The 27,142-nt window shown below is 44.8% G+C and overlaps 2 protein-coding genes across 2 annotated transcripts in view; one reads left to right on the top strand and one right to left on the bottom strand.

Moving 5' to 3' along the window:
• Mps1 (dual specificity protein kinase monopolar spindle 1) overlaps positions 1 to 27,142 on the bottom strand; it is a 134,876-nt gene that overhangs the window by 89,308 nt on the left and 18,426 nt on the right. Inside the window, exon 6 of the mRNA XM_055063720.2 lies at positions 25,512 to 25,644. Within this exon, the coding sequence (XP_054919695.1) occupies positions 25,512 to 25,644 (133 nt within the window). The remainder of the gene's footprint in view (positions 1 to 25,511; positions 25,645 to 27,142) is intronic.
• Positions 7,022 to 11,418, top strand: LOC140215483 (uncharacterized). Its single transcript, XM_072286011.1, has 3 exons — positions 7,022 to 7,230; positions 9,438 to 9,611; positions 11,172 to 11,418. The coding sequence occupies exons 1-3, from the start codon at positions 7,022 to 7,024 to the stop codon at positions 11,416 to 11,418; spliced, it is 630 nt and encodes a 209-aa protein (XP_072142112.1).

Raw genomic sequence — 27,142 nt, 5'->3', positions numbered from 1 at the left:
AACGGCAAAGTAAGGCTTCAGTTGGGAAACATGCACAACATCCGTGGGGACACGCGAGTCCAGCAGAGCAATCTCGTAGTTCACATCGCCAAGCTGATGGAATATTGTGTAGGGCCCTGTGTAGCGCGGCAGCGACTTTTCAGACAAGCCGACGCGGTGATCTAGTGTCCATAGGAGGACAATGGAGCCAGAAGGAAATTGAACATCCCTATGTTGGCTGTCATAATAGATCTTCTGTGCGGCCTGAGACTCACTGAACCACGAGCTGGCAATCTGACATGCCGTGTGAGTCCGTGCAAAGACGTCTTGTGCATATTCAGTGGGTGTGCTCGTTGAGGAAGGAAGCAGTGTGTCAAAGGGCAAAGAAGGGTGGTGGTCGAACAGAAGGTAAAAGGGTTTCCAGCGGTATCGTGACGGGACCAATTATAGGCGAAGGTCACAAAGGATAACATGCTGTCCCAATCACTGTGGTCATCAGAAACGTACATAGACAGCATTTATATCAACATGCTATTGAGTTGCTCTATCAGTCTGTTTGTCTGTAGGTGGTAAGTGGTGGAAAGCTTGTGCTCAGCAGAACAGAAGCGAAGTAGATCTTCAACTACTCGGGATAAGAAGGTGCGGCCGCAATCAGTGAGGAGCTGCCAGGGTGCACCGTGATGGAGGATGATGTCATAGAAAAATCTGCCACCCCAGTTGCACAGCTTGTACGGAAAGCTTGTGTGATTGTGTACTGGGTGGCGTAATCAGTCGCAACAATGACCCGCTTATTGCCAGATTTCGACATCGGAAAAAGGCCGAGAAGATCGAGACCAACACGAAAGACTGGTTCTGAGGGCACATCGATGGGGTGAAGGTGTCCAGCAGGCAGCACAGCAGGTTTTTTGCGGCGCTGACAGAGCGCACAGGCTGCAACGTAGCAGTGCACAGAGTGGTACAGACCTGGCCAGTAGAAGCGGGACCGTACATAGTCGTAAGTACACGAAATGCTGAGGTGGCCCGCAGTAGGCATGTCATGCAACTCGGAGATGGCGTGGTATAACGGGTTAAAATTATGGTCCTTCAAGGCGCAAGCTGTGACAGTAGCGAACGTCGCCAAGCATGAACATGCGCAGCGTAGGCTCTGAATGTCCAGAATTGAGACAATTATAAAGAACACGTAAGCAGTCATCACGTCGTCGTTCAGTGCGGATGTCGTGCAGATCAGAAATGGCCAGGATGCAAGAGCCGGTGTCATGCGCATCATATTCAGGGCGGTCGACAGGATGACGGGAGAGGCAGTCTGCGTCCTTGTGCAAACAGCCCGACTTGTATAAAACAGCAAATTAATATTCTTGGAGCCGTAGCGCCCATCTACCCAATCGTCCAGTAGGGTCTTTAAGTGAGGAGAGCCAGCACAAGGCATGGTGATCGGTAACCACGGAAAATGTGCAGCTGTACAAGTAGAGGCAGAATTTGGCAACTGCCCAAACTAATTCCAGGCACTCCCGTTCAGTAATTGAAAAATTCCTCTCGGAGAGTAACAGGAGGCGGCTTGCGTATGCAATTAGGCGCTCTAAGTTACACTGCCACTGAACAGGTACAGCCCCAATTCCATGGCCACTGGTATCCGTGTGAAGTTCAGTGGTGACAGATGGATCATAATGAGCCAGCAATGCGAGAACCGTGAGCAAGCGTACAAGGGCGGAGAAGGTTTTGGTTTGAGCAAGACTCCATGAGAGAGGAACGTCCTTCTTAAGTAAGTCGATGAGTGGGTGAGCAGTTTCAGCGAAATTCTTTATAAAACGACAGAACAGAACGACAGAACAGGACGCAGATGGCTGCATGGTGCCCAATGAAGCATGTGGTGACCTCTTGAACAACACTTTCACTCAAGCTTTTACCGACGAACCGCCACTCGACCAGTTTTGTACCGTCTCTCTTTCTACGATAACTCATCCAAGCGAGCCCATCACCGTTACTGCAACAGGTGTATCACGGGCTATCGACAGGCTCCCGCTTAGCTCCAGTCCTGGACCGGATGGCATCAGTTCTAAACTACTAAAACTAACTTCCCACGTATCAGCATTTATACTGTGTTTAATTTTCCAACAATCACTGGATACCGGCTGTGTTCCAGATGATTGGAAGTCTGGCCATATCATACCTATATTCAAATCTGGTGATCCCTCATGTCCAAGCAATTACCGCCCGATTTCACTGACATCAGTTTGCTGTAAACTCCTTGAGCATATAATTTACTCCCACATTATGAGTCATCTTAATGCAAATAATCTGTTATTCAAAAATCAGCATGGCTTCAGATACAAACGGTCTTGCCAAACACAGTTGTTCGAACTAACCACTGACCTACATGACTCTTTGCACAATTTGCTTTATACTGACGCAATATTTATTGACTTCTCGAAAGCCTTCGATCGTGTTCCCCATAAACGGCTAATCATGAAAATAAACAGCCTTAAGTTAGATGAGAAAACTACCCAGTGGATTAACGAGTTTTTATCTGGTCGCTCTCAGTCTGTAACTATTAATAACAACCAATCTACTTTCTGCCGCGTTAGGTCAGGGGTACCTCAAGGGTCAGTGTTAGGCCCATTATTATTCCTAATATATATTAATGACATAGCTACGAATATAACTTCAACAATACGGCTGTTTGCCGATGATTGTGTAATTTATAGACAGATAACCACCCCTGATGACGTTGCCATATTACAAAAAGATTTAACCACATTAGCTGAATGGTGTCGCGTATGGAAGATGGAAATTAATGCAGAGAAAACTAAGGTCATGACATTTTCTTCCAAGCTAACCTTTCCATCTAACGTATACACTCTACGCAATTGCATACTCGAACGAACCTCTTCCTTTAAATATCTGGGCGTTATTCTTACATCTGACTTAAGCTGGGCCATGCATGTTGAGCATATTACTAACAAGGCAATAAAAAAACTTGGCTTTTTAAAACGCCGTCTGTACCTTGCAAACAGTGACACAAGACTTCGTGCATACATCTCCCTTGTCAGAACAACCCTCGATTACGCCTCAATTATTTGGAACCCTCACACAGCTAACCTTTCTGATTGCATCGAATCAATTCAAAATAAGGCCGCCCGCTTTATTTTGCGCTCCTACTCTCCATATCAAAGTGTGGCAGCTTTAAAGCAGACCCTTAATCTTCCGGATCTTGACACACGACGGAAATATTTCCGTCTGTCTTTTTTTCACTCCCTTTACTATAGTGGTTCATCTTTTTCATCTGCTCCCATCTTACCCGCCCATTATCTGTCCACCCGCAATGACCATGTATGCAAAGTGGCTCCCATATTTGCTAGGACGAAAAAATTCCAAAATTCCCCTTTCGTGTTATCAGTGAACGAATGGAACGCCCTACCTGAAGATATTGTATCAATCACTGACCCGTCTGCCTTCCAATCAGCCCTGCGCACATTTTTAAATGTATAAAATGTTCAGCTGCCACTTCTTGACTGGCCTGTGTTACATATATGTATAATTTCTAAATTTCCATTTACCCGCACCCACCTGCCACTTGTGCCTTGTTGAAAAGTGCCATGTACAGCAAATATGAATTGTACCATGTACTCTCGCCCAAATTACTTTTCGTTTTTTTTTCCCTCTTTTTTTTTCATCTTTCTTTTACAAAGTGTTTCTTGTACCGAAATCTGTGCTTGTTGCCTTCAGTCATTTTTATTACAATATCATGTGTGAATTTTATCCCCCCCTATGTAATGCCTCTCGGGGCCTTTAGGGTATTGAAAATAAATAAAAATAAATAAATAAATAAATACGAGCATAGCCCAACAAAGCTTCCTACGTCTGCAGTGGAAGACGGAAGAGGAAAGTTCTGGGCAGCGCGAATCTTATGAGGGTCGGGTTGAGTGCCATCGGCACTGATGAGATGGCCAAGAATGCTAATTTGACGACGTCCAAAGTGGCACTTGGATGAGTTCAACTGCAGGTCGGCGCGTCAGAAAACGGCAAGAATAGCTGATGGACGTGTTAGATGACTCATGAAAGTTGGTGAAAAGACTATGACATCGTCTAGACAACACAGATGTGGACCATTTATAGCTGCAAAGTAAGGAGTCCATTCTTTCGAAGGTTGCCGGGGTATTACAAAGGCCAAACGGCATAACCTTGAATTGGTAGAGGCCATCAGGTGTTATGATGGAAGTTTTCTCATGGTATATGTAATCTACCGAGATTTACGAACAGCCTGATCGGAGGTCTATCGATGAAAAGTACTTGGCTCCGCACAGTCCAAGGAGTCATCAATACACGGCAAGGGGTAGACATCCTTGCATGTGATTTTGCTGAAGTATCTGTAATCCACACAAAAGCGTGAACTGCAGTCCTTCTCGACAAGGACAACAGGGGACGCCCACAGACTGCAAGATGGCTCGATAATGCCTTTAGTCAACATCTTATTGACTTTTCGTTGGTTCACTTGTTGATCAGCATGTAAAACACAGTACGGCCAGTGGCATATCGGATTGGTGTCTCCGGTGTAAATACGATGGGTGACCACTGATGTCTGGGCTAAAGAGCAGCCGTCAAGGTAAAAAATGTTGCGGTAAGTTTCCAAGAGACGGCGGAGGTCAGCAGCTTGTGCCGGAAGATGATCAGGTGTAATCATCTTGCTAAGTTCGTCTGTGAGACTCGGTGAATCGGCAGTTCCTGTAGAGGGTGACAGAATTTTGACGTCAAGAGCCGACATCTCTCAATCGTTCACAGGCCAGATGTCACCCAAAAACATGCCTCTGGGAAGAACTTGAGCCGAGAAGTTAAAATTAAGGAGAGGGAGCAAAGTCTGATTGCCTGTAACAGTGAGCATGGTATGGGGAACGGCCAAATTTCTTTGAAGAAATATGTCAGCAGTGGAAGGTATACATAGATGCCGTCAGGAGCAGATGGGAATGACAGTAGAGTGATGTACGTAGTGGCTTGAGGTGACAGGCGGATGTCTTCGGGAAAGCATAACCATGGCTCTGTGACTGGTGGATTATAGCAGCCGTGGGGGAGTTCAAGCTGAATGACAACAGTAGACGCGCAATTAAAGAGGGCTGAATGGGAAGACAAAAAGTCTAAGCTCAGTATAACGTGATATGGGAATTGTTCTAAAACAACAAACAAAACAGTCGTTAGGTGCCCCGCGATGCCAATGTGAGCGGTGCACATATTAAGCATAGTAGGCGTTCCTCCGTTTGCGACCCAGAGGGTGTGTGATGCCGTGGGTGTGAGAACTTTGTTCAGGCATCGGCACAATTGGGCACTCATCACGGATACGTGCGCGCCAGTGTCAATGAGTGCTGGGACATTGATGCCATCGACTAAAACGTCCATCAAGTTCTGTTTGGTCAGCAAAGTGATCAGAGGGTTTTGCGGTTGAGTCGTCAATGCAGCGTAACCTCCGGGAGGTGCATTGCTTAGTTTTCTGGAGATGGGCGTCGGGGCTGCATTGGGGAGAGTGGGTGGTGAGCCTGTGGCGATAGGTACGATGGTCGATGAGCTGGTGGCGAAAGGGACTGGTGACGTCGGATTGATGATGAGGGATCGTTCCAAGGAGCATAAGCATCATTGTTTGGCTGTTGTGGTGCCAATGGAGGCTGGTAATGACGATCGCTCTGTTTGGGGCGATAATAACTGGTGACTAGCAGTCGCAGAGGGGAGGAGACAGTACAGTTGTTGCAATGGCGAGCAGCGTGACCAATACGCCGGCAGGCAAAACAGATTGGCTGATCGTCTGGTTCGCCACTCGGCTAGATTTTAGTAGCATGCAGGATACCGTAGACCTGGGGCCGTATTCTGAAACGTTCGCTGTCCGCGAAACTCACGTTCACTAAATCAAGCAACTGCTTACCAGTGACGTCAACGTGCACTACCAACACGCGCCGTCGAACGCTTCACGTCACATGAGAGAGCACACCGTGCGAGTGCAGAGCGGCTCAAGTGTGTTGTTTTCGAGTGTATTGGCCGCAGTATGGGTTCTGCACACTGACTGCAAGTGGTTTTGGCCGCTTTAGGTAAAATAAGTTGAATAAAGAAGTTTAAAATGTTTTATTTTAAATGAATCAACAAACAGCGCCGCGAAACAACACCTGTAAGACGCCACCAAGAAGACTACTATAAACTACCACCTATCTTATCTCTAGTACAAGCCACCACCAACTGAATGCCAAAAGATACCAAAGGACGTGTTCGCTTATTCAATTTATGGCGAGAGCACCCATCGACACCATGATGTTAAAATGACGTATGCCGGAACTACTAGATGGCACTGCTTATTTTCCGGTTTTGTTAAAACAGCCAATCAAGGCGCGCCATTGGCGGAGGTGTGGCCAAGGCGATAGTTTCGCGGAAGGCGAACGTTTCAGAATACGGGCCCTGTCGACGGACCTGGAGCATGAGACAGCTGTGAAGAGGCAACAGCACATACAGAATGAACTCCAATATTAGTCAGTTCTTCGCAGACTATTGCCTACACAAATCATGCTGTAGGCAAGTTGTTCGGCTCACTGGGGTGGGAAAAAGGGCTGCAGGTGCCATGGCTTCGAGTTCTCGCTGTACTATTCGCGTCAGGTCATCTGATGATGATGGTCACTGCACTCCTAGGCTGTCGTCACAAGAGGATGTCGCAGCTGTGTTTGGCAGATGTGCGAACGGCGTTGTAATGCGGCGGCTCTTGGCCTGCTCAAAGCGTTAACACTCTTTTATGATGTCCTGTACTGTTTCACAATTTTTCCACATGAGCAGGTTGAAAGCATCGTCAGCTGCTACATCGGGATGATGTCCCGCCAGCTTACGGCAACAGTTAACGCCGCTGTTCCTCCTCCTCACACTCCCTCTCTAACCGTCTCGCACAATGCCTATATTAACACGCATCAAAGCATTAAACGTTGTCTTGGCCTAGCCACCGCTGTGTATGGTGCGAATTCTTCAGTGGCAATGAGGGTGGGAGGACAACGGGCTGCCCTCTTAGTACGCTGCAGCTTTAGCCACCATGGGAGGATATGCCAGCCCGCCGCAGTTTGACGAGACGAGCAACAAGTGGCTAGCTTACCAAGTTCGACTGGAGGCCTGCTTTGAAGGCAATGGCATCACGGATGACAAGAAGAAGCGGGCCCTGTTAGTTGCAGCACTGACGACCCACACCGTGGATGTACTTAATGGTCGATGTGCGCCAGACAAGGTGAACGAACTTACATCCAAGTGGTAGCTTTGTTGCATCAGCACTTTTTGCCGCAACAAAACGAGATAGCTCAGTCTTACAAGTTCTTTACACGCGACCAGCTGCCAGGCAAACCTGTCAAAGATTTCATAGTTGCCCTTCGTCAAATAGCGGATACATGCAATTTTGGCGCAACGTTGGATCGAATGCTGCGAGATCGCATCATCTGGGGGCTGCAAAGCGCAGGAGTGCGTCGACAGTTGCTTGCGAAGTCGCAGCTGACGAGGAGTGAAGCAGAAGAAATCGTGCCATCAGCCGAAATGGCAGAAGCAAGCACGGAGCAGATAATGAGCCACATCGCTAAAAGAAGCGTACATGCGATGGGAGCACAGTCTTATCACCCAAGAAACCGGCCACAGATTATTTCATGCAACCGCTGCAGAGCGAAAGGGCCCGAACCAGAGGATTGCCGGTTCCATTTGGCAACATGCTTCAAGTGCCAACAGCGGAGTCATATCGCCCGAGCCTGTTTTCGTCGGGAGAGTGAGAGTTCATTCAGGGGCCACCAGGGCTGTCGCGTCAGGTAAGTACCCTATCGTCTCGGGAGGAGGGCACATCTGTGGGCCCGGACAATATATTTGCGTTGGAATCAGCAGACAGTCATGCCAGCCAAGTCGGCATAACGTAACCTATTGTGCGCAATTTGAATCGTGGGGGCGTTCCAGTGGACATGCAGGTTGATACAGGGTCACTGGTGTCTGTCATCACATGGCCCACCTATGAGCAAAACAAAACAGTGTGGCACAAGCTGCATGATTTGCCATTGAAACTGACTTGCTTTCTGGGAAGGCTTCCTGTTCTGGGACAACTCAAGCTCAAGGTTTCGTGTGGAAACTGGTCGACGGACGGATCCCTGACAGCCCTCGGTTGCTCCGGCCCCAACCCGTGTGGACGCAACCTGATCCAGGCGTTCAACATGCTCGAGGCGCCAGTAATGAATGTGAACACGACAGGTGAGCAAATGCCTTTTGCCGGGAGAGACGTTGTTAATGTGCACTGTTTGGTAACAGAATTCGCTGATGTGTTCGCGCTAGGCCTAAGTCTCATCAGGGGTCCGCCGGTACACTTTGAGATCCGGGACAACGTGGTACCGAAATTCTGGAAAGCATGCAAAGTTCCGTACGCCTTTTCGTAGCGGGCATTGTTGTCCCTATGCCTCATTCTGAGTGGGCCACACTGGTGGTGCCGGTAGTAAAGCTTAACGGGCGCAGTAGCCTCTACGGTGATTTTAAACTCACGGTAAACAAAGCCTGTCGCAATGAGCAATATCCGTTGCCCCGGGTGGAAGATATCCTGACAACGTTGAACGGCAGTCAGGTTTTCACCAAGATAGATTTGCGGGAGGCTTACAATCAGCTACCGTTGAACGAGGAAGCCATGCTGCTTACAACCATAAACACGCGTAAGGGACTGTTTAGCTTCACTCGCCTGCCATTTGGAGTGGCTTCCACGCCGGTAGTGTTCCAACGCCACATGGAGACCATCTTGCAAGGACTTCCTGGGGTTCAGATCTACTTAGATGATGTCATCATTGCGGAGAAACACAATGACTGCATCACACTGCACGAAGTATTGCAGCGGTTTTGGGAAAATGGCGTGTGCTCAAATGCGGACAAGTGCAAGTTGTGTCGAGCACAGGTGGATTTCCTGGGACATCGAATCAGTACTGAGGGACGTCAACCAAAGTCGGAAAACGTGGAGGCCATTCTTCAGATGCAGGTGCCGCGGAACCTCGCAGAATTAAGGTCGCATCTGGGCATGGTAACATACTACCACAAGTTTCTTCCCAATGCATCTACGGCCATGGCGCCACTGTATCAGTGCTCCGCAAGGAAGCTAAGTGGGAGTGGGGTCCCAGTCAACAACGGGCGTTCAGCAAGGTGAAAAACCTCAAGTCCGCTGATTTCCTGGTGCATTATGACCCACGCAAGCATCTTGTTTTGTAATGCAATGCCTCCCCGGATGGAATCGGGGCAGTGCTTTCTCACGATGTCAGGGACAGGGTGCGTCAGCCCATAGGCTTTCGTTCTCGAGTACTTACGGAAGCCGAGCGAAATTATTCGCAGCTGGAGCGCGAAGCTCTGGCTCTAGTTTTTGAGGTCTCGAAATTCCGACAATACATACTTGGTAAGCCATTCACACTGTTGAGTGACCATAAGCTGCTTGTGGGACTTTTTAATCCAGATAGGGCTGTACCGGTGATGGCCACCGGAATCCAGCAATGGGCTCTGCTGCTGGGTGCATACAACTACGTCTTCAAACACCAGCCGGGAAAGGACAATGTTCCAGCATATGCAATCAGCCGACTACCGAAGTCCGCAACGTCTCAGCCACAGATCCTGGAAGAAACCGGGGATGGCGAGTATGTCTTGCTCATGGAAAACCTCAATGACGGTGCTATGTCCGTGAAACAACTGGCCGCTCTCACCTCGCACAATGAGGACTTAGCAAAGGTGCAAAAATGGGTGCGGGAAGCATAGCCAAGAAACTTGGGGCCCAAGGACCTGCATTTGTGACCATACTTCAACAGAAAGGCCGAGATAATGTGGAGTCATGGGCTTCTATACTGGGGCCATCGCGTAATCGTGCCTAACAGCGCAAGAGCGGGAATGGTACGCCTGCTGCATGATACCCATCAAGGTACTTTCTCAATGAAGCGGCTAGGCCGCTCCCTGCTGTGGTATCCCGGGATTGATAATGAGATTGAGAACATGCTTAAGAGGAAGCTTTAGCTCGGGTGCTCCTATCTAAATACATGTAACAGAAGAATTCGTTTTTCTCAGCAACCACTGCACCAAATTTGATGAGGTTTGTTGCATTTAAAAGAAAAACTTAAAATCTAGTGACTGTTGGTTTCGAATTTTGGAGTTTGGTCGTCAATCTTTTGTTAAAAATTGGCAAAAATAAAAAATTTTCATGAAACGAAACTATCAAGTTTACAACTCTAACTCAACAACGAAAAACGATACTACAATTCTGTGAGTTGCATCAAATAGTACATCTAAAGTGGACAAAATTGATATGTTACACATGAACATAAAAAAATTTAATAATAGGAAAATACAACTTGTGCAACACCCTTGTAAACAACGTAACAAATTCATGTAAGATGTAAAATGACATATTGAATTTGTCCGCTTTGAATGATATAATTGATGCCGTTTACAGAAACACGATATCAGTTTTTGATGCAGAGCTATGAATTTGTAAACTTCGTGCTTCTATTTTTTTAAAACGGTCAAATATTTGAAAATCGTTTTAAGAAAATTCAAGCCCTAAATCGAAATTCCGCTTCCAACAGTCACTAGAATTTAACTTTCTTTTTCAAATGTAACAAATTCCATTAAAATCGGTCCAGGGGTTATCTCATAAAAACGTTTTTGCGTTTTACATGTATTTGAATAGGCCGCGTCGGAGTTGGGCCCGAGGTAAAGCTTCATCTTAAGTCGTGTCCCAGTTGCGTACAAGCAGCGCCTATGCCCCCCCAAGAAATCCCCAGTCGCATGGCCAGAAACGGGCGAGCGTTGGTCCAGGCTGCATATTGACTTTACGGGGCCGATCGATGGACACATGCTACTGATCTTTGTGGATTCACACAGTAAATGGATCGAAGCAGTACCCCTGAAAAGCACCACGGTCCACACCACCATAGAAGCCCTGCGCACCTTGTTCAGCACGTTCGGATTGCCCCGGATGCTGGTATCTGATAATGATAATTTACAAGTGCTGAATTTCGGGAGTTTATGAAGCTGAATAACGTAACCTCTCTGGACAGCACCGTATCATCCACAGTCCAACGGGCTCGCGGAACGCGCTGTGCGAACTGTTAAAGAGTTTTTGAAGAAGAATGTCCATGGGTCTTTGAAAACACGCTCGGCAAGGATTCTGCACAGGTACCGAAGGACGCCGCAGGCCGGGGCAGTCCCCCCACGAAACTCCTTATGGGCTACGAGCTCTGTTCCAGACTAGACAACGCAGTGGCACCATCGGGGCCTCTTGCCCCACAGTCTCCAGTTGACTGCTACGTTCCTGGTGTGTTGCAGCCGGGGGAACCTGTCCGAAGTAAGAACTTCGGGCGAGGCGTGCCAGGGATCCCAGCCCGAATCGCGTCATCGGACGGCATTTGCATGGTGAACACCGATGGTCCAAAGTGGGAGAACATTCGTTGACACAGCGACCAGATCAAGCCACGAGTGGGGGAGCATGACCTGGACAATGGAGCCTGCGATCCTGAGCGCCAAGAAGGAACCGCCAGCCCCCAAGTAGTTGGGACACCAGGGCAGGGGCCAGGAATATGCAAGGCTGTCCCGAGCACCCCGACGCCAGCGCTGCGCCGGTCGGGCCGGACACGAGAACCCCCAGACCGCTATGTACCGTAGGGTGAACGAGATGCTACATCAGGATGATGCCACGCCGGCTTACTGCAACAGTTATTGCCGCTGTTCCTTCTCCTCACACTCCCTCTCTAATCGTCTCGCACAACGCCTATATTAACACGCATCAAAGCATTAAATGTTGTCCTGGCCCAGTCACTGCTGTGTATCGTGCGGATTTTTCAGCCAGCGATCCCCTTCAGTACATGCCCAATCTTGCCCGACTCAGCCATATCACTGTCGGCCTTATGGCACAGAGCCAGCATGTCCTGGATGTAAGAGAAGCACGATTCTGCAGACGTCTGGACGCAGGTCGCCAGTTCTTTCTCAGCGGTGCTCTTCCGCTCAGCGGGACGGCCGAACAAGTCCCTCAGCTTCTGTTTGCATGCGTCCCAGTCATTAAGCTCTTCCTCATGATTGTCATACCACACCTTCGCTGTGCCTTGTAGGTAGAAGACCAAGTTAGCCAACATAATTGTCAGATCTCATTTGTTGTGGGCACTTATACGCTCATATGTGGTGATCCACTCTTTCACGTCGAGGTGGTTGGTGCCGCAGAACGCTCCCGTGTCACTCAGATGAACCAGCACAACCGTCGGGGTCGTAGGCGTTATGTGGGCCGCGCCATGTCAGGCCCTGTTTCGTCCGTTATGTTGTCCAGTCCGAGGTAATGACCACTGCAGAGCTCCATTTTTGTTTCTCGTGGGTATCCCACACCTCTTACCATCTTGTTACATTGTAGAAGTCACATACATATATACCTATTTACAATATTTACTCGAGAGACAACAATACATAAACAAGATGGCTGTCGAGCGCGATTCCACCTCTACACATCGACTTGTCTTCTGACTGGCACCACTTTTGGTTGCGCCGTAACAATATTATTGACGCAGTTAAATAAACAGGCTAAAGTAAGCTAAAATCTGCTTTCAAATTTCTATAAGAAGTACGCAGTTCCGAAAGAAGTAAACTATCGTATTCTCAGGCTCAGCTGCAGCCCCCCTCATAGGAACTAAAATTTGGCAGACTGCTTATTGGTATCACAGCCCAATGCGTTGGCGGGCTAGTTGGTGCGAATCCATGAATACTTTGTTTAGTGCAAAACAACAGACACAAGAAAAGACTTGAGTTGAGAGTAGCACCTTGTCCTGTTGTCTTTCTTGTGTCAGTTGTTTTGCGCTAAACAAAGAATTCATGGTGTCACAGCCATTGGGTCTCGCTAATTTTGATTAGTTTTGAACACTCAACTAGCCACGAACCACGCAAAACTTAAAGGGCCCCTCACCAGGCCCCATAGCAAATATTGGTTATATGCTGCAAGTTGTTACATGTCCTCTAGGAGCGTTCTGCTGCAAAAATTTTTCAAATCGGCTCATTAATAGCCGAGATAGAAATATTTCAATGCCGTGAACAGTGATTTCAGCAGGCGGGCTCAAATGACAAGCAAGAGTATGTCATTCTCAGTATACGTGAGTATGTCATTCTCCAGCTTGGAGTGCGGCGGCCACGAGAAGGAAAAAACGGCGTTCGGTTTGAAATTTAAGATCTTTCTGCGGTGCGTAGCGATGTAATACTGTGCAGATAGGATCGTTATCGCGAAATGTATGCTCTGCACTTGTCAGCTCAAAATGGCCAGACCTGGTGAGGGGCCCTTTAAGGTCAGACCAGACGCACACTTGCCAGCGTGCGCTTACTACTGGCCACTCCTGATTAGATGCTTTGGCAGACTTTGGTTCGTAATGAACTTCTAGTTGTGCAGGTTGGAAGCGGCTACTATCTGTCGGTCAAGCTGGTGCAGGACAAAGCTGGTCTGCAACATGTAGCACAGCCAGACAGGAGCATATGAGTGCAAGTGCGCACTTAAGCCCTCTTGAGCACCAAGCAAACGCTATGTATCGCAGATACTGCGGCCACCGTGGGGTGCTACAACAAAACCACTCACTGGGCGCACCACGGCTAGCCAAAGACAACCGCGTTTGGCGTGTCCTAGGCCCCAAAATCTGAAATAGTGGCAACTGCGTGAGTATCCAAAATCAAATTTGAACTGCGCATTATGGTGACGTTCAATAGGTGGAGTGCTGGATGCATGGCTTGCTCCACTGTAGCCTTCACAGTGCAAGGCATTAAAGAAGGAGCAGGAGCACCGCAAAGGGGATCATACACAAACTGTTACTGCCAATAACTCCGCTTCTGCTAAATGTGTTGAAGTACCTTCTGTGGCAAAGTATTTTTGAAATAGGCTATTTTACTTCAAATGCATTTCTTGACTTCAATAAAGAGTTGTTCAGGGCCCCGTTAGAAAGAGTAATACTATAAACAAGTTCAACTGTACTTCTTTACGTATAATTAAAATTTTTGAATGTTTGTCCTTTCATGCAACCGGGTCATATCAATTATTGGTTAGTATAACAATTACAGATTATAACCAATGGGATTTCCTTGGCGCTTGAACATTGTTATAAGTGGGTTTGCCTGTAAATGGGGAGTTTGAATTAAAGGAAGCTCATCATCATCATCGAGTGACAATTTCCGAAAGTGTGGCAGCATGGCACTAGCAGCCATGACGCCACACTGTTAGGCAATATTCCTGTATAAGCCCCACCCCGACTTTAATGTTACATTCTTTTACATTTTTGGTGCGGGTTATACACGCCAAGATATGGTACTTGCAATAGGAGATGGAAGCAACAGCCGCTGCATGGCTGCACTGCCAGGTTTGAAGCGCCGCCACGTGAGTTGCCATGCTGCTAAGAGCACAATCAGCAGTGCGGTATTTTTAGTTAACCGTCGCAATATCATTTCAAATAAACCACAAGTTCGAATTAATGAGATTCCACTGTACATATTCTGGAAAAAATGAAAAAGAAAAATCAAATCAAATCAAATCAAATCTTTATTTCCACCATGTACATTACAGGTGGAGGACAACGGAAAAAAAGCTGCTAGTAGGTGGCTTGACGAGTCCGCAGCCCCCCGTAATGAGCGGCGTTTGGGCATCAGCAATGAAAAACAGTCAACAAATGTAAACACTTGATCAGTGCAGAACAAAAGTAAAACACAATGATTCGAAAACATTGAAACAAATAAATAAATAAATAAATGCCAGGATAAGTAAATCAATTTTCTTCTTCTGCAAACATAGATCTAACTTTAGCAGTGGAACAAATAAATAAGTCAAAATTACTAGATGATAATAGTTTAACAGTGATGGCAAAGAATAACATAGACGTTCCATGCCAGAGGTCAAGCGGGGTGCAATAACGTTCCAATATTCTCCGTGTCTGGTAGCATAATAGTGCTCATTTTTTTCTAATTGTGTCAGTTTACCTAGGTTAGGTAGGTTATATCTCACTTCATATTTAAATCTAGTACTTAAACGATAGAGGTACAATTTATAAGCAGTGATAATATGCGCTCTATGGAAAAAACCTGCAGTTGTTGCATTAAAATCAGCATTGTACACGTGGCGTAGGTATGGTTTCTGCATAACGTAAATTTTTTGTAGGTTCGAAAATGTAGTTGTACCCCAGACAAGTTGGCAGTAGTTAACATGTGAATAGAAAAGAGAATTATAAATAAGTATTTTAAGTTTTGCAGAAAGAATGTATCTGAGACAACCAATTATTCCAGTTATTCGAGCAAGGTTTGTTACTAGTGAGTTCACATGGGATTCCCAAGAAATGTGTGCAGTAAATGTCACACCGAGGCATTTAAAATGGTCAACAATATCTACAGGATGAGAGTTCAAAATAATATCGGCATGAGGAGGGACTGGCTTATTCTTGGCCCGAAAGATCACTGCTTTTGTTTTATTTTTGTTAATCTTCATAGAATTATAGGAGGACCAATGTTGTAGCTGAACTATAATATCATTACAATTAGAGATAAGGTGATCGACGTTACCACCAGAAAAAAATATGGCAGTGTCATCTGCATATATAATAAATTTTGCATTCTGATTAATATTAACAATATCATTTATATACAGGTTAAATAGTAAGGGCCCCAATATGCTGCCTTGTGGGACACCACAATGCAGTGGAAGAACTTGTGATCGTGAGTTATTGATTTGGACAACTTGTCGCCGATGGGATAAATATGACCGCAGTAAATGTAACCCACACCCACGTATACCATACATATACAACTTATCCAGCAACACTTCATGATTCATCAAGTCAAAAGCCTTGGAGAAGTTGACAAATAAGCCAATCACTATTTTCTTGCTTTCAAATTGTGTTAAAATATATTCCTTTTGGTGAAGCAAGGCTAGTTCTGTTGACATGTTCTTCTGGAACCCAAATTGGTGATGTGTTAATACATTAGAGCTTTCAACGAAGTTCAAGACCCTACAGCGAATTATTTTCTTGAGAGCCTTTGAAAAAATTGGCAAGACAGATACCGGTCGGTAATCACCCAAGTCATTTCAATTCCCCTTTTTAAAGATCACTACTACTTTGGTAATTTGCATTTTTATTGGAAATCTTGATGCAGTCAGGCAGGTATTAAATATATTTGCAAGAACTGGGGCAATTACGTCTATGAGATATTTCACAGGTTTTATTTGAATTTCGTCAATATCTCTACTGCTGCTGCTGTTTAAATTTGTGATTATTGAAATCACTTCGTGTACTGTGACTGGCTGCAGATAAAGACTTATCATTCCTCATGTTCACATATTGACATGCATCTGGGGAACTACCCGATGTACTCACGTTTGTAAAGAAAGCATTGAAGGCATCAGCCAGATCCGCCCCATGCAAATCATTACCTTTAATGGTAAGTTTGGATATGCAGCTACGACCACTACCGCGACGTAGTAGTGTATTTAATTTGTCTCAAAGTAGTTCGCTCGGCACATTCGCGACTTCCATGAAAGAGGAGAAGTACTCTGTATGTGCAATGCGCAATTTCTTGGTTAGCTTGTTCCGATATTGTTTGAAAATGGTCAAGTCATCAGGATTACGAGTGTTGAGAAATTGTCTGTAGAGCCTATCTTTCGTTTTCATTTGTTTTGATAGAGGTCGCGTGTTACCCATGGTTTCCGAATTTTTCTATTTCTTTGGCGTCTTTTAACAGGAAAGTGAACTTGGTAAAAACCTTTAAATATATCTAAAATGCATTGTAGGCGTTGTCAGCATCGCCTGAATTCAGCACCCTGCACCAGTCTACTTGAAGCAGCTCATTTCTGAACACGTTAGGAGCTGTGTCAGTTATTGGCTGGTGAAAGCTTTCAGCAGGCGGATGTTTAGGAATGCCGGCATCATTTAGGCAAAAAAAAAAACAGGAAGATGGTCACTAATAGAGCATGATAAGGCACCAGCTTCTACCTTTAGCAACGAAAAATTTGTTATAAATATATCCAATACTGACTGGCATTCAGTTGTTATTCTTGTTTGTACATTGACAATGTTATCAAACCCATTCGACAGTAGAATATTTTTAAAATTTGTACTGACAGGAGTAGTGATTCCCATATCAATGTTGTAATCACCTGTGGCAACCAACATGCACCTGCTTTCTACAACGAACGAAAGAAATCTTTCATAAAATTCGAGAAATGTTTGGATATGCCCACTCGGCGGTCAATAACAGACAGAATATAATACTTTATCTACACATAAAGATAACACTTCGTAATCGGGCGTCACAATACTGAAAGCATCTACTAGTTCGCAGTTAATTCTAAAGTTGTTCTAAAAAGCAAATCAATCCTCACAACTGCTATTCAGGCTTTTGACAACTGGGAAAAAACACTAGGGCTTGTTGATATTGCATATGTGACAAAAAGAGCACAAAAACAGTATGACAGACCATATGTCATCTGTAACTCCATCGTAAATGTGTTTTTGAACTGCATCCATTAGCTTTGTAACCCTGACAAAGGTCCAGCATCTCATTCCAATGTCCAAAAAAATTAAATTCTGGTGTTTTACATGCAAAAACCATACGATTATGAGGCACTTTGTAGTGTGGGGCTCCGGATTAATTTTGACCACATGGACTTCCTTAATGTGCACTCAATGCACGGTACACAGGTGTTCTTGCATTTAAATCCCATCGAAATGTGGCTGTCAGGGACGGGATTCATTCCAATGTTGCACTATTACCAGGCTAAATACTCCCCGTAGACTATTATTAGTTCTGTGCATTATACATGACATTTTCTGTTATATATCCGAAAGGGTTCCCTCTGTTGAATGGTTATGATTGCAGACTGTCTTGCATAACAAATATCTACTGTATATTCTTGCATAAGAGCCACAACAACGTTTTAGGCCATTCCTTAGTGAATCTAGTGGTGTGAGTGTGTCCATGCCCCAGTAATGCTGCAATGCAGCATGCAATGCATCATCTGGTGGCATTGATATCAAACTTCTCTTCTGCCTCCTTGCTATTACAGTCCATATGCTTGCTAAATCACGCACCCACCGTGCCCACCAATGTACACGCATTCACTGCGTGTATACATTTGCGTAGTGTGCTAATATGCGAGAGCCTGCACTTCTTTTTCAAGCTCAGCACATTACCCCAATGACCATAGGAATATATCTAAGCCACACACTATCTCCTGAGCATTCCTGTCATTTCACTTTCTGTTGCACCTATTCTCCACACTACATGCCACATGTTCGTGCAGTTTTAATCACATTGATGCTGCTTGAAAAAAATGTGGCCACTATATAGCTTGTAGCATTCATTCATATTTTGTATGAAAATATATTTAAGTTTTCATCGCATAGCCTTGCAGCATGTTTAACAGGCTGCTGTTCGTCCTTCTCCTGCTAACATGGGTCCATACTTAGCATGTGTCTCCAGTGCTAATTAAATTCAAGCTACTTCAGCTTCAATGTTACGCATCAGTGACAACAACTGATGTGGCATAAACTTTCTGGCTTTCGTATGCAGTGGTAGCAAGCATTTGCATTCTTCAAATCAGATCAAAGTATGCAACGTATGATTCTATGTTCATATGCGCACAGGCCACCCCTAAATAATTGGACTCCAACTTTAAAAGAATTAGTAAAAAAAATAGAGAAACATACAATTCTCACATGAGAATATGCTGATAACAAAATTTTTAATCACTACTGTCATTGTTATTGTATTACAAACCTACAAAATAAATGTGTTAGTACAGTCATACCTAATTGGAACAAAGTTGCCTTCGCATGAAAATAGTGTTATAATGATGCTCGTTACAATGGGCCATAATAATCAAGCGAGAAAGGTCCATTTAGGGTCACTCCACACCAACTGTCCCAACCGTGGCGCCCAAGAAAAATTTTAAAAATGACACGTATAGAAGCATTACTCGCACAGTATTTCCCAAAAATTGTTGGGCATGCGAGAGCCATTTGAATTTCACGAAATGGTGGAAAACCATGTGCAAAAAACAAATTCGCCAAAATTCGACCATTTTGCGCATTCTTTCAAAATTTGTGTTTTTGTGTTGTCTGAACATTGTTCTTTCATTATAAGATAGTTTCACAAAATAACTGTTTTTTTACTCCTTAGCACCGAGGTGAAAATGGCAAATTATTATATGATAACTTTGGGAAATTGTTCATCAAAAACGGTGAGGGGAAAAAAACCTGGAATTACTTCCAGGTTGCGCAGGCAGGAAAGTTTTGCATAACTGCGATAAAACGTAATATTTTCTAAAATATTTTTGCCTATGTGCTGCACACAGGCTCTAAAGTACAAGCCTGAATTTGGCAAACACACTATTTTTGCCTATGTTTCGACATTGGTAACACACTAAGGTTGTCCATGAAAAAATAAGAAAAGCAGGTGTAATTGAGGAGCATAACTTTCACCATGGAAATTTTAATCAAAGTAATTTGCGTTTTCAACGAGAAAAAAAATTTTGAATATGAGTCCCATCGTTGCATTATCTTGGTTTGAGCTGCGACTTCATCTGATAGTATGTTGGCGGGAAATACAAACTGAGTATGGTGGTGTATTCATAGCATATGGCTTTCAGTTCTTTTGTACTGTATTTTTTGTATATTACATATAAACATGACCTGAAACATAAGTAAAAATCTAACAAATATCATTGGCTTAAATATGCCGATGCCTCCAATAATAAACAGCTGTACATTTTGCCTGCTTCTTTGACAATCAGTTGGCTTAAAAAGAAAGGACGCTCAACCACGAGGCTGCCGTGAATTGAAAAAAAAAGGGGGCACGAGCGTGGCTGTTATCGCATGTGTCAAACATACTTTGGTTGCTTGTGTGACTGCATCACAACATTCAATGTGGTGCTACTTGAAAGCTCCGAGCATAAGTGCAAAATAGAGCCATGGAAGAGTCAAGTGCGTCTAGTGAAGGCCACCAGCATGATGTTACCCATCCTTCCATCCAAGGCAAGTAAAGAACATCAGCATTTTTACTTGCTTCAGCCGCCGCTTTGTGTTAGCTCACAATCGCTTTTATAAATCGCCTAAGTCCACAAGCGCTCACATTGCATGTTGTAAAACTTTGCCAGTAATTGAAATACAGTAGAACCTTGTTGATACATTCCCGTTAAGTACGTTTTTCCGGTGCCAATGTTTGCAATCGAGAACACAAAAAATGACCCAATAGAGTTATGCTCATTTTTTACTGGTTCATATGTTCCCGGAAAACACGATTTTCAAGCACCAACGTTCAGTATATTGCCAAACTGCGATCGTATAATGCATTTGAGCTGCTAGATCCCATGTAAACAAGAAAAAGCGCGAGGTGCGCACGATCAGGAACAGTATATAGCTGCTTGCTGTGGTAGCTTCACCACAATACTTGCCCGCCCGCCTCATGTGAAAATGACGACAAGCACACTTTCTTATTCAGGTACCAGCAAATCTCCGCCCGGGTCATCGCACACTGCATTCATAGCTATCGCCGCCAAACCTATCACAATAAGTGTGTTCACTTATCTGTTTTACAGCACGTGGTGCACAGTAGCATTGGTAGTGTACTGCACACTTTTAGCAGGCGATAGTCCAAATGTGCCGCTGTTTCCTGCTAAAGGTGGGGCAATATGGACATGACGTTTCGCTCTGGCAGTATCGGGGCTCACACATCAGCTCAATTTCGTGTCTGTTTCCTGTCGCCCTCTTAAAACACCATGCAACAGGAAAACAAGAAAACGCGTCTCGGGCCGCTGCAGCACCTAAAGCTTGAATCGCGTCCACATCTCGTCTCGCAACTATCCGCGCGACGCTTCGCATTACGTAGACGTCAACAATGGTTGAGTCTGTCAATATTTTTTGTTACTTCAGATCGTGTTTTCCCGGTTCGTGCACTTTTTCTCGCAGTTTTTTCCAAAACGTGTGAACGAGGTTCTACAGTAGATTCGAGGCATTTTTCCTTCCTGTAAAAAAACATCGATATGACCATGCAAACACACGGAAGAAACAGATTAATGGCTACGAGGGTCCTATTTGCATCACAGTCACTGTCTCTTTTACAGTGTAAGCTTCACTGGCATGAAGAGAGGCGCGAACCGTAGCTGGTACAAAACAAAGACGCACAAAGTGAGTGCCATAAATTGGGCCTAATTTGGTCAAGCCTGCGTGCTCAGATCAAAGATATAATTGCTCGTAGCTGCTGATACTGTTTGTAGGGAGAGGCAACGAAAGTTATAACATCTCACGCTAAATTAAAAGATCACTTTTGCTTTCTCATTCTCTTTCTCCAGACAGAAACCTAATGCCATGCTCTCTAGGACCCGACCCAATGGTTGGCACAGAATTTCAAACAAAGGAGCAATACTTAACCCTTTCAGGGTCAATGACGTAAATATGAGGCGCCGTGAACAAATCCAAAATGGTCGATGCCATATATTTACGGAGCCGTCTGTATGTTCAAAAAGCGTGCCAATTTCCTAACATTTTCTTTCCTGGCTTGTGCTGCCACTATGCGGGAATACAGGGAATTTTTTTCTTGCGCCTCCCTCTCTAGGTTTTCGTTGCATGGTTTGTCCGTTCCGGCACGTCTATATACTACTGCTCGCGCATTGGCACGTGCGCGGGTGGGCGGTGGTTAGTTTGGGTTTTGTACCGCGGGCGGTTTTGGCATCTTGCACTCGCAAAACTGATGGCTATCTTGTTACTGATTGCTCAAAGGGCGACCGCCTGTTACTTGCTTGTTTATTGCTCACAGGGGTGCACATAAAAAGGATGCCGTCGTGGATGCATTTCCTTTCTTTCTTCTTTATTTTTTTAGACTTGCGAAAACTAATTGCCTCTGGTTGGGGATAAGATGAAGATTAGCGGAAGTTTGTTACACGTTTTGCATTTTTGATGGGCACACAACCAGACTTTTCTTGAGTGCACTCACCTATGCAGTTCAATTACGCTATGGATGTAAGTATTAGTGTAAGAGCAGGAACATTTGCAGCTTGTGAAATATTCTTGTGTGCACATTTTCTAAGCCTTGAACTATGTGTATAACAATGCATCAAATTTTAATTCTTATAGGTGTATTTCTTTTTTATTGTTGTTATTCATGAATAAACAGTACATATATACCAATGCAAAATACCTTTTGTCACTTTACGGTCACCCTAGAAAAATTACGGTAATATTTTTCGAAATAGGTCCCCCTGGAGAATTTAAATCTGCAATAAAAAAAAATCTACCCTGGGCGGTCACATATGGCAAAAGAAATTGACCCCGAAAGGGTGAATCAGTGTGAAGGACCTGAGTGACATTGACCTCCACCTCCTAACCCTCCTTTCAAAGCTGAAGCAAGAAATAACAGCAGTTTGTGGCCACCACTACCAGGTCTATGTGAAAAAGCATTTATCACTTCTCGATTCGAAATGGTGTTCTAACCCATTTTTAGAGCACAAAAAGAATCGTAGCACAAAAAAGTAAGCATACCTTCAAGATTCAAATTCTTACGAACTTATTTTATTCCTCACCACACAGACCACCATCAGCACCACCCTTGTTTGTATTTCCCGCCAACATGCTATGAGGTGAAGTCGAAGCCCAAACAAAAATAATGCAATGGTGGGACTCAAACTTTTTATGAATGAAAACGAAAATTAATTTGATTTAAAATTCTGTGGAGAAAGTTGTTATGCTTCTTAATTATATCCGCTTTTCTGCTTATGTTTCCATGGGCCCCTTTAATGCATTACCGGCTCATTTCACGCAGTAATGATGAAATCCACCCACTGCCCCTGACAGTAGCAGGCTTCCCGACAATGCGGCCAGCGCGCGCCGCCGTAGCAGACGACGCTGTTCAAGACCCCGCTCCTCCAGCACCTGCGCCTGCACGAGCTACTGCCGCCGCCTGACTCAAGCGCTCACCGCATCGTGATGCAATGCGCTCAGAGTTTTCCCCTAAGTGGGAAACAGACTGTACATGTTTGCGTTCAGGAATGTGCTATGTACTAAGTTGTTCTTGCAGAGTATTTGACATTTTGTCACCAGAACATATACCTTGGGCTGCTGAGCAAACAGATACAGATAAATCTTTAATTTGGATTTCATGGACAGAAAAAGATGCCGGAATTTTCCAAGTGCTGAATTATCGAGTGCTGTCAACAGTGTTGCAACTTCCTTCACAGTGTAGCAACAGTATGAGGCACATATCTTCATCCGAGTGCACATGCACTTTATTACCATGTGCACATCCTGATTAGGTACTTTTTTTTTTGCCAGCGAGTTGTCCAGCAACTATCATATTTACATGATTGTAAGTCGACTCGAATGTAAGTTGACCTCCCCCATATTGCTTGTCACAGGAAAAAAAAAAAAAAAAAAAAAAGAACATACCCGAGGGCGCATTAAATAATGAAAATTTATTAGTAGCTGGCATGGTTACTGGACTACTTGTCTTCACTTGTGCCATTGTCCTCACTAGTGCTGCCATCGTCATTGCTGCTACGGTCCCACAGCGCGTCGTCATCGAGTGAAATTCCACATTTGGCAAACGACCGCACCATGACATCTTGTGGAACAGCAGCCTACACCGAATACACCCAACCACACGCGCCTGTCAGGGAGCCTCTTTTGACAGGTCCGGTTGGCGTAAGTTTCTTCTTCTGCCGTCGTAACAGCCGTAACTTTCTTCTGCCGCCAGCCACTCGTACTCACGGCAGAGCAGGTCCATAAAAGGCGAAGACCCAGGCTTGTTTCATGACCATATCATATTTCACTGGCAAGGACCGATCACGTATTTCAGCGACATACGCCGCAAGCTTGGCCAACAGCTCCGGAAAGAGTCCCAACTTCGGCCTGTGGGAAATTCTTCGCTTGCCGTCATAGGTAAAAATTTTGCTTCGCTGCAGTCAGCACTCTTGCACCACCCATACAGAAACATCGAACTTACGGCCGGCTACGCAGTGATTTGTTTCCTGGGAGTAAAGGATGGCAGCCCTCTTGAATGCTGCTGTGAACGATCGCCGAATGTTGAGTGGGCCGGGAGCACTCATGACGATTGAGGAAGCATGGAAGTAGCATGTAGCCAGCAGTCAAGTCGAACGCGTCAAACTAAGAGCTACAGGGAAAGAGAAAGACGTGAGCGGTGTCTGCTCTTCCATGAACTATCCATACTCCCCGCAAGTGCTGCTGTTCCGAGAGTGCCGCCGCGAATGGAACAGCGGCACTTCCATCAACTATCGACACCCCACTCATGGGTGTTGCGTGCTCTGTAAAACTCTCAAAAATGTTAAAAAACCCTTCCGAAAAGCGAACAAATGCGTGGGATAGCGAAAAGCTACGGGTAGAGCCATAGAGCAAACATAAAATTGTAACTACGTTGTAGCTCCCCTGATATCTTGTTGGTCTCGCTTTTTTGGCGTTGCCATGTTTTGGTTTCAACTGTAAGTCGACCCCCACCCCCTCCACTTCAAATTTTCACATTTAAATAAACAGGTCGACCTACAATCGTGTAGATACGGTAATTGTTTATTGTGTGTAGTCAGCAGATTTGATGCCAGTGAGCAGGCCGCTTTAGGATAGCTTTACATCTTTGAAAGCTTCTGCAGTATTTGTGACATTGCAAGCCATGCACAATATCGAAAAGAAACCAGTCCTCTTCATGATAGTTGCAGATAAATCTATAGGCACTATCAGCATGACCATGGATGGTGACAATGCATTAGTGCTAACCAACATGATGACATGAGTGGTGTGAAACACCTTGAACCCTTGCAATAAAAGGTGTATAAAAGGCAATATGGCAACCACAGTGTTTGTGGTTCCCATATGGTTCCCTTGGATGACTATGACAATGTGAACTCCGCCGCTTTGTTTCAGTTGGATACTAGCATAGCCCAAAGCGTTGAAGATTTGCAATGGTCTGTGCTTTGCATGCTACGGCAGTCATATGGATTAGCTGGTGCAAGACCAAATATGTCCAAATTATCGAGACTGATGCATAATTTAAAAAAATTTGTGAGGTTTTACGTTCCAAAATCACGATCTGATTATGAGGCAAGCTGTAGTGGGGGACTCTGAAAATTTGGACCACCTGGGGTTCTTTAATGTGCACCTAAATCTAACCAATGGTGTTTTCGCATTTTGGCCCCATCAAAATGCTGCCGCCATGGCCTGGATTCGAGTCCGTGACCTCGTGCTTAGCAGCCCAACACCATAGGCACTAAGCAACCACGATGGGTAATTAAATAATGCATACGCTTGTTGGGACCAGAAAGCAAGTCCAGATTATGTATCCAATTTTCTAAATTAACAATAACGAAATCTTACTGCATTTGCTTGGCTGTAACCAATATTGTCCGAGATCTTGAACTTTCGGTTTCATTACAGCAGAATACTCATTGAAATAAAGCATTGCATGCGAAATGTTAGATTTACTTCGTTATATCCATGTTCGTTACTAAGGTTTAATTAAATGTATATGATCAGTATAATTTCACTTACAGCGTCAGAGCACGGTCCAAGGACCGAAACAGGCGACGGTTGAGGTGTGAAGCTAGCAACAGCAGCAACAGATGCCTTGAGCCTAGACAGGCTGGCCGAGTTTTTTTCGAGAGAACCCCGCAGCCACTGCAGACTGCAATGATAAAATATGCATCTATGTGTAAATATAGAGTATATTCAAATACAACTTCTGCAAAGATCATCTGAGCAAACCTATTAGATGAACTTTTGTAAAGTAACAACTTCTACCTAAACTCCACAGCATTCACCATAAGTGCAGGTCAACAAACTTCAGTCGCACAACTTTCACTTATACAAATCTTTTGTATTACATAGCCCTACATATTCCTGGATCAGTATTACAATTTTTTTCTCATAATGATTCATTTTGGAAGTGTGCAGGCCATACTATAGCTCCAGTAAACATCATTCATTATGGTCTCAGTGGTGGTCAGCAAAAGTGCGTTCCAATTCTGTCTGGCAGTGGAGACGGTCCACTCTGACAGCTAAGAGAGCTTCGAGCCTGAACAATGGAACGCTTCAGGAAGATGTCTCTGCCATTTGAATGAATAAATGAATGAATGAATGTTGTTTAGTGGTGCAAGGGCCAGGTATGACCAAAGAGCGCCATGCCAGTTTAGTGACTTTGCAGTGGAGTGACGAGTTCTATGAAGTTGATGTGATGTGGCTCTAAAGGGGCCTTAAACATAGTCGCTGTAAAGTGCATAAAATCTACATGTAATAAGATTATGGCAATGACTAATGATGCGTACTATGAGCATTAAAATGCACTGCAAAAAAATGATACATGATACAAAACGTCAGATGCAAAAATTGGCTAGAGCACTGCTGCCTCACCAGAGCCCTTGAAACACAAGGGCCTGGAGGCATGTGCTATACGAAACTACTGTCACAGTGGCATCCTCTGAAGAGAGGATGCGCTATGAATTTATGAGGCTAATAACAAGTAAGACCTCTTTCAGGAAACCTAGGACTGTATTGGCAGCAAAGAACGGTTCTGCACCGAGAAACATTACAGGATGAAGAGGGATGTGCTGCTGGTATGATAGGGGAAAATGTCTCTTTCTCTCAGATTCGGCTTCCCGACACTCCAGGAGGACATGGAGGACGGTCAGCCTCTCCCCGCATCTAACACAGGCTGGAGGTTCATTTCCAGTAAGTAGAAAATTATGGGTGCCAAATGTGTGCCCTAGTCTGAGACGACAGAATAGGACATCAGCATGATTTTGTTGTGGAGGGCCAGAAACCTAATTGTGGCTTTATCACGTGCAGCTTATTTGTTTCTGCGTCCCACAAGCATTGCCAGTGCCTGCGCAGTTTCCTTCGTAGGAAAGGCCTCAGATCTGTGGCAGGGAGAGCAGCAGTAGGATTAATAGCTTGCGATGCAATTGACGTGGTCATCTGGTCCGCCAGAACATTACCTTCAATGCCCCTATGGCCACACACCCAGCATATAATGACATGCTGGTTAGATACCTATATACGCTTTACAGACGACAGAATAGAGCTCAATAAGTACAGGATTTTTATGCTTACAGAGTGACATCAAGGCCTTCACGATGCTTAGGGAGTCTGCATATATAATTGTTTTTGGAGTTTTAATTTTCTTA

This window comes from Dermacentor andersoni, chromosome 1 (assembly GCF_023375885.2).
Source record: "Dermacentor andersoni chromosome 1, qqDerAnde1_hic_scaffold, whole genome shotgun sequence".
In the NCBI taxonomy this organism is placed as follows: Eukaryota; Metazoa; Arthropoda; class Arachnida; order Ixodida; family Ixodidae; genus Dermacentor; species Dermacentor andersoni.
This window is presented reverse-complemented; position numbering and strand designations above follow the sequence as displayed.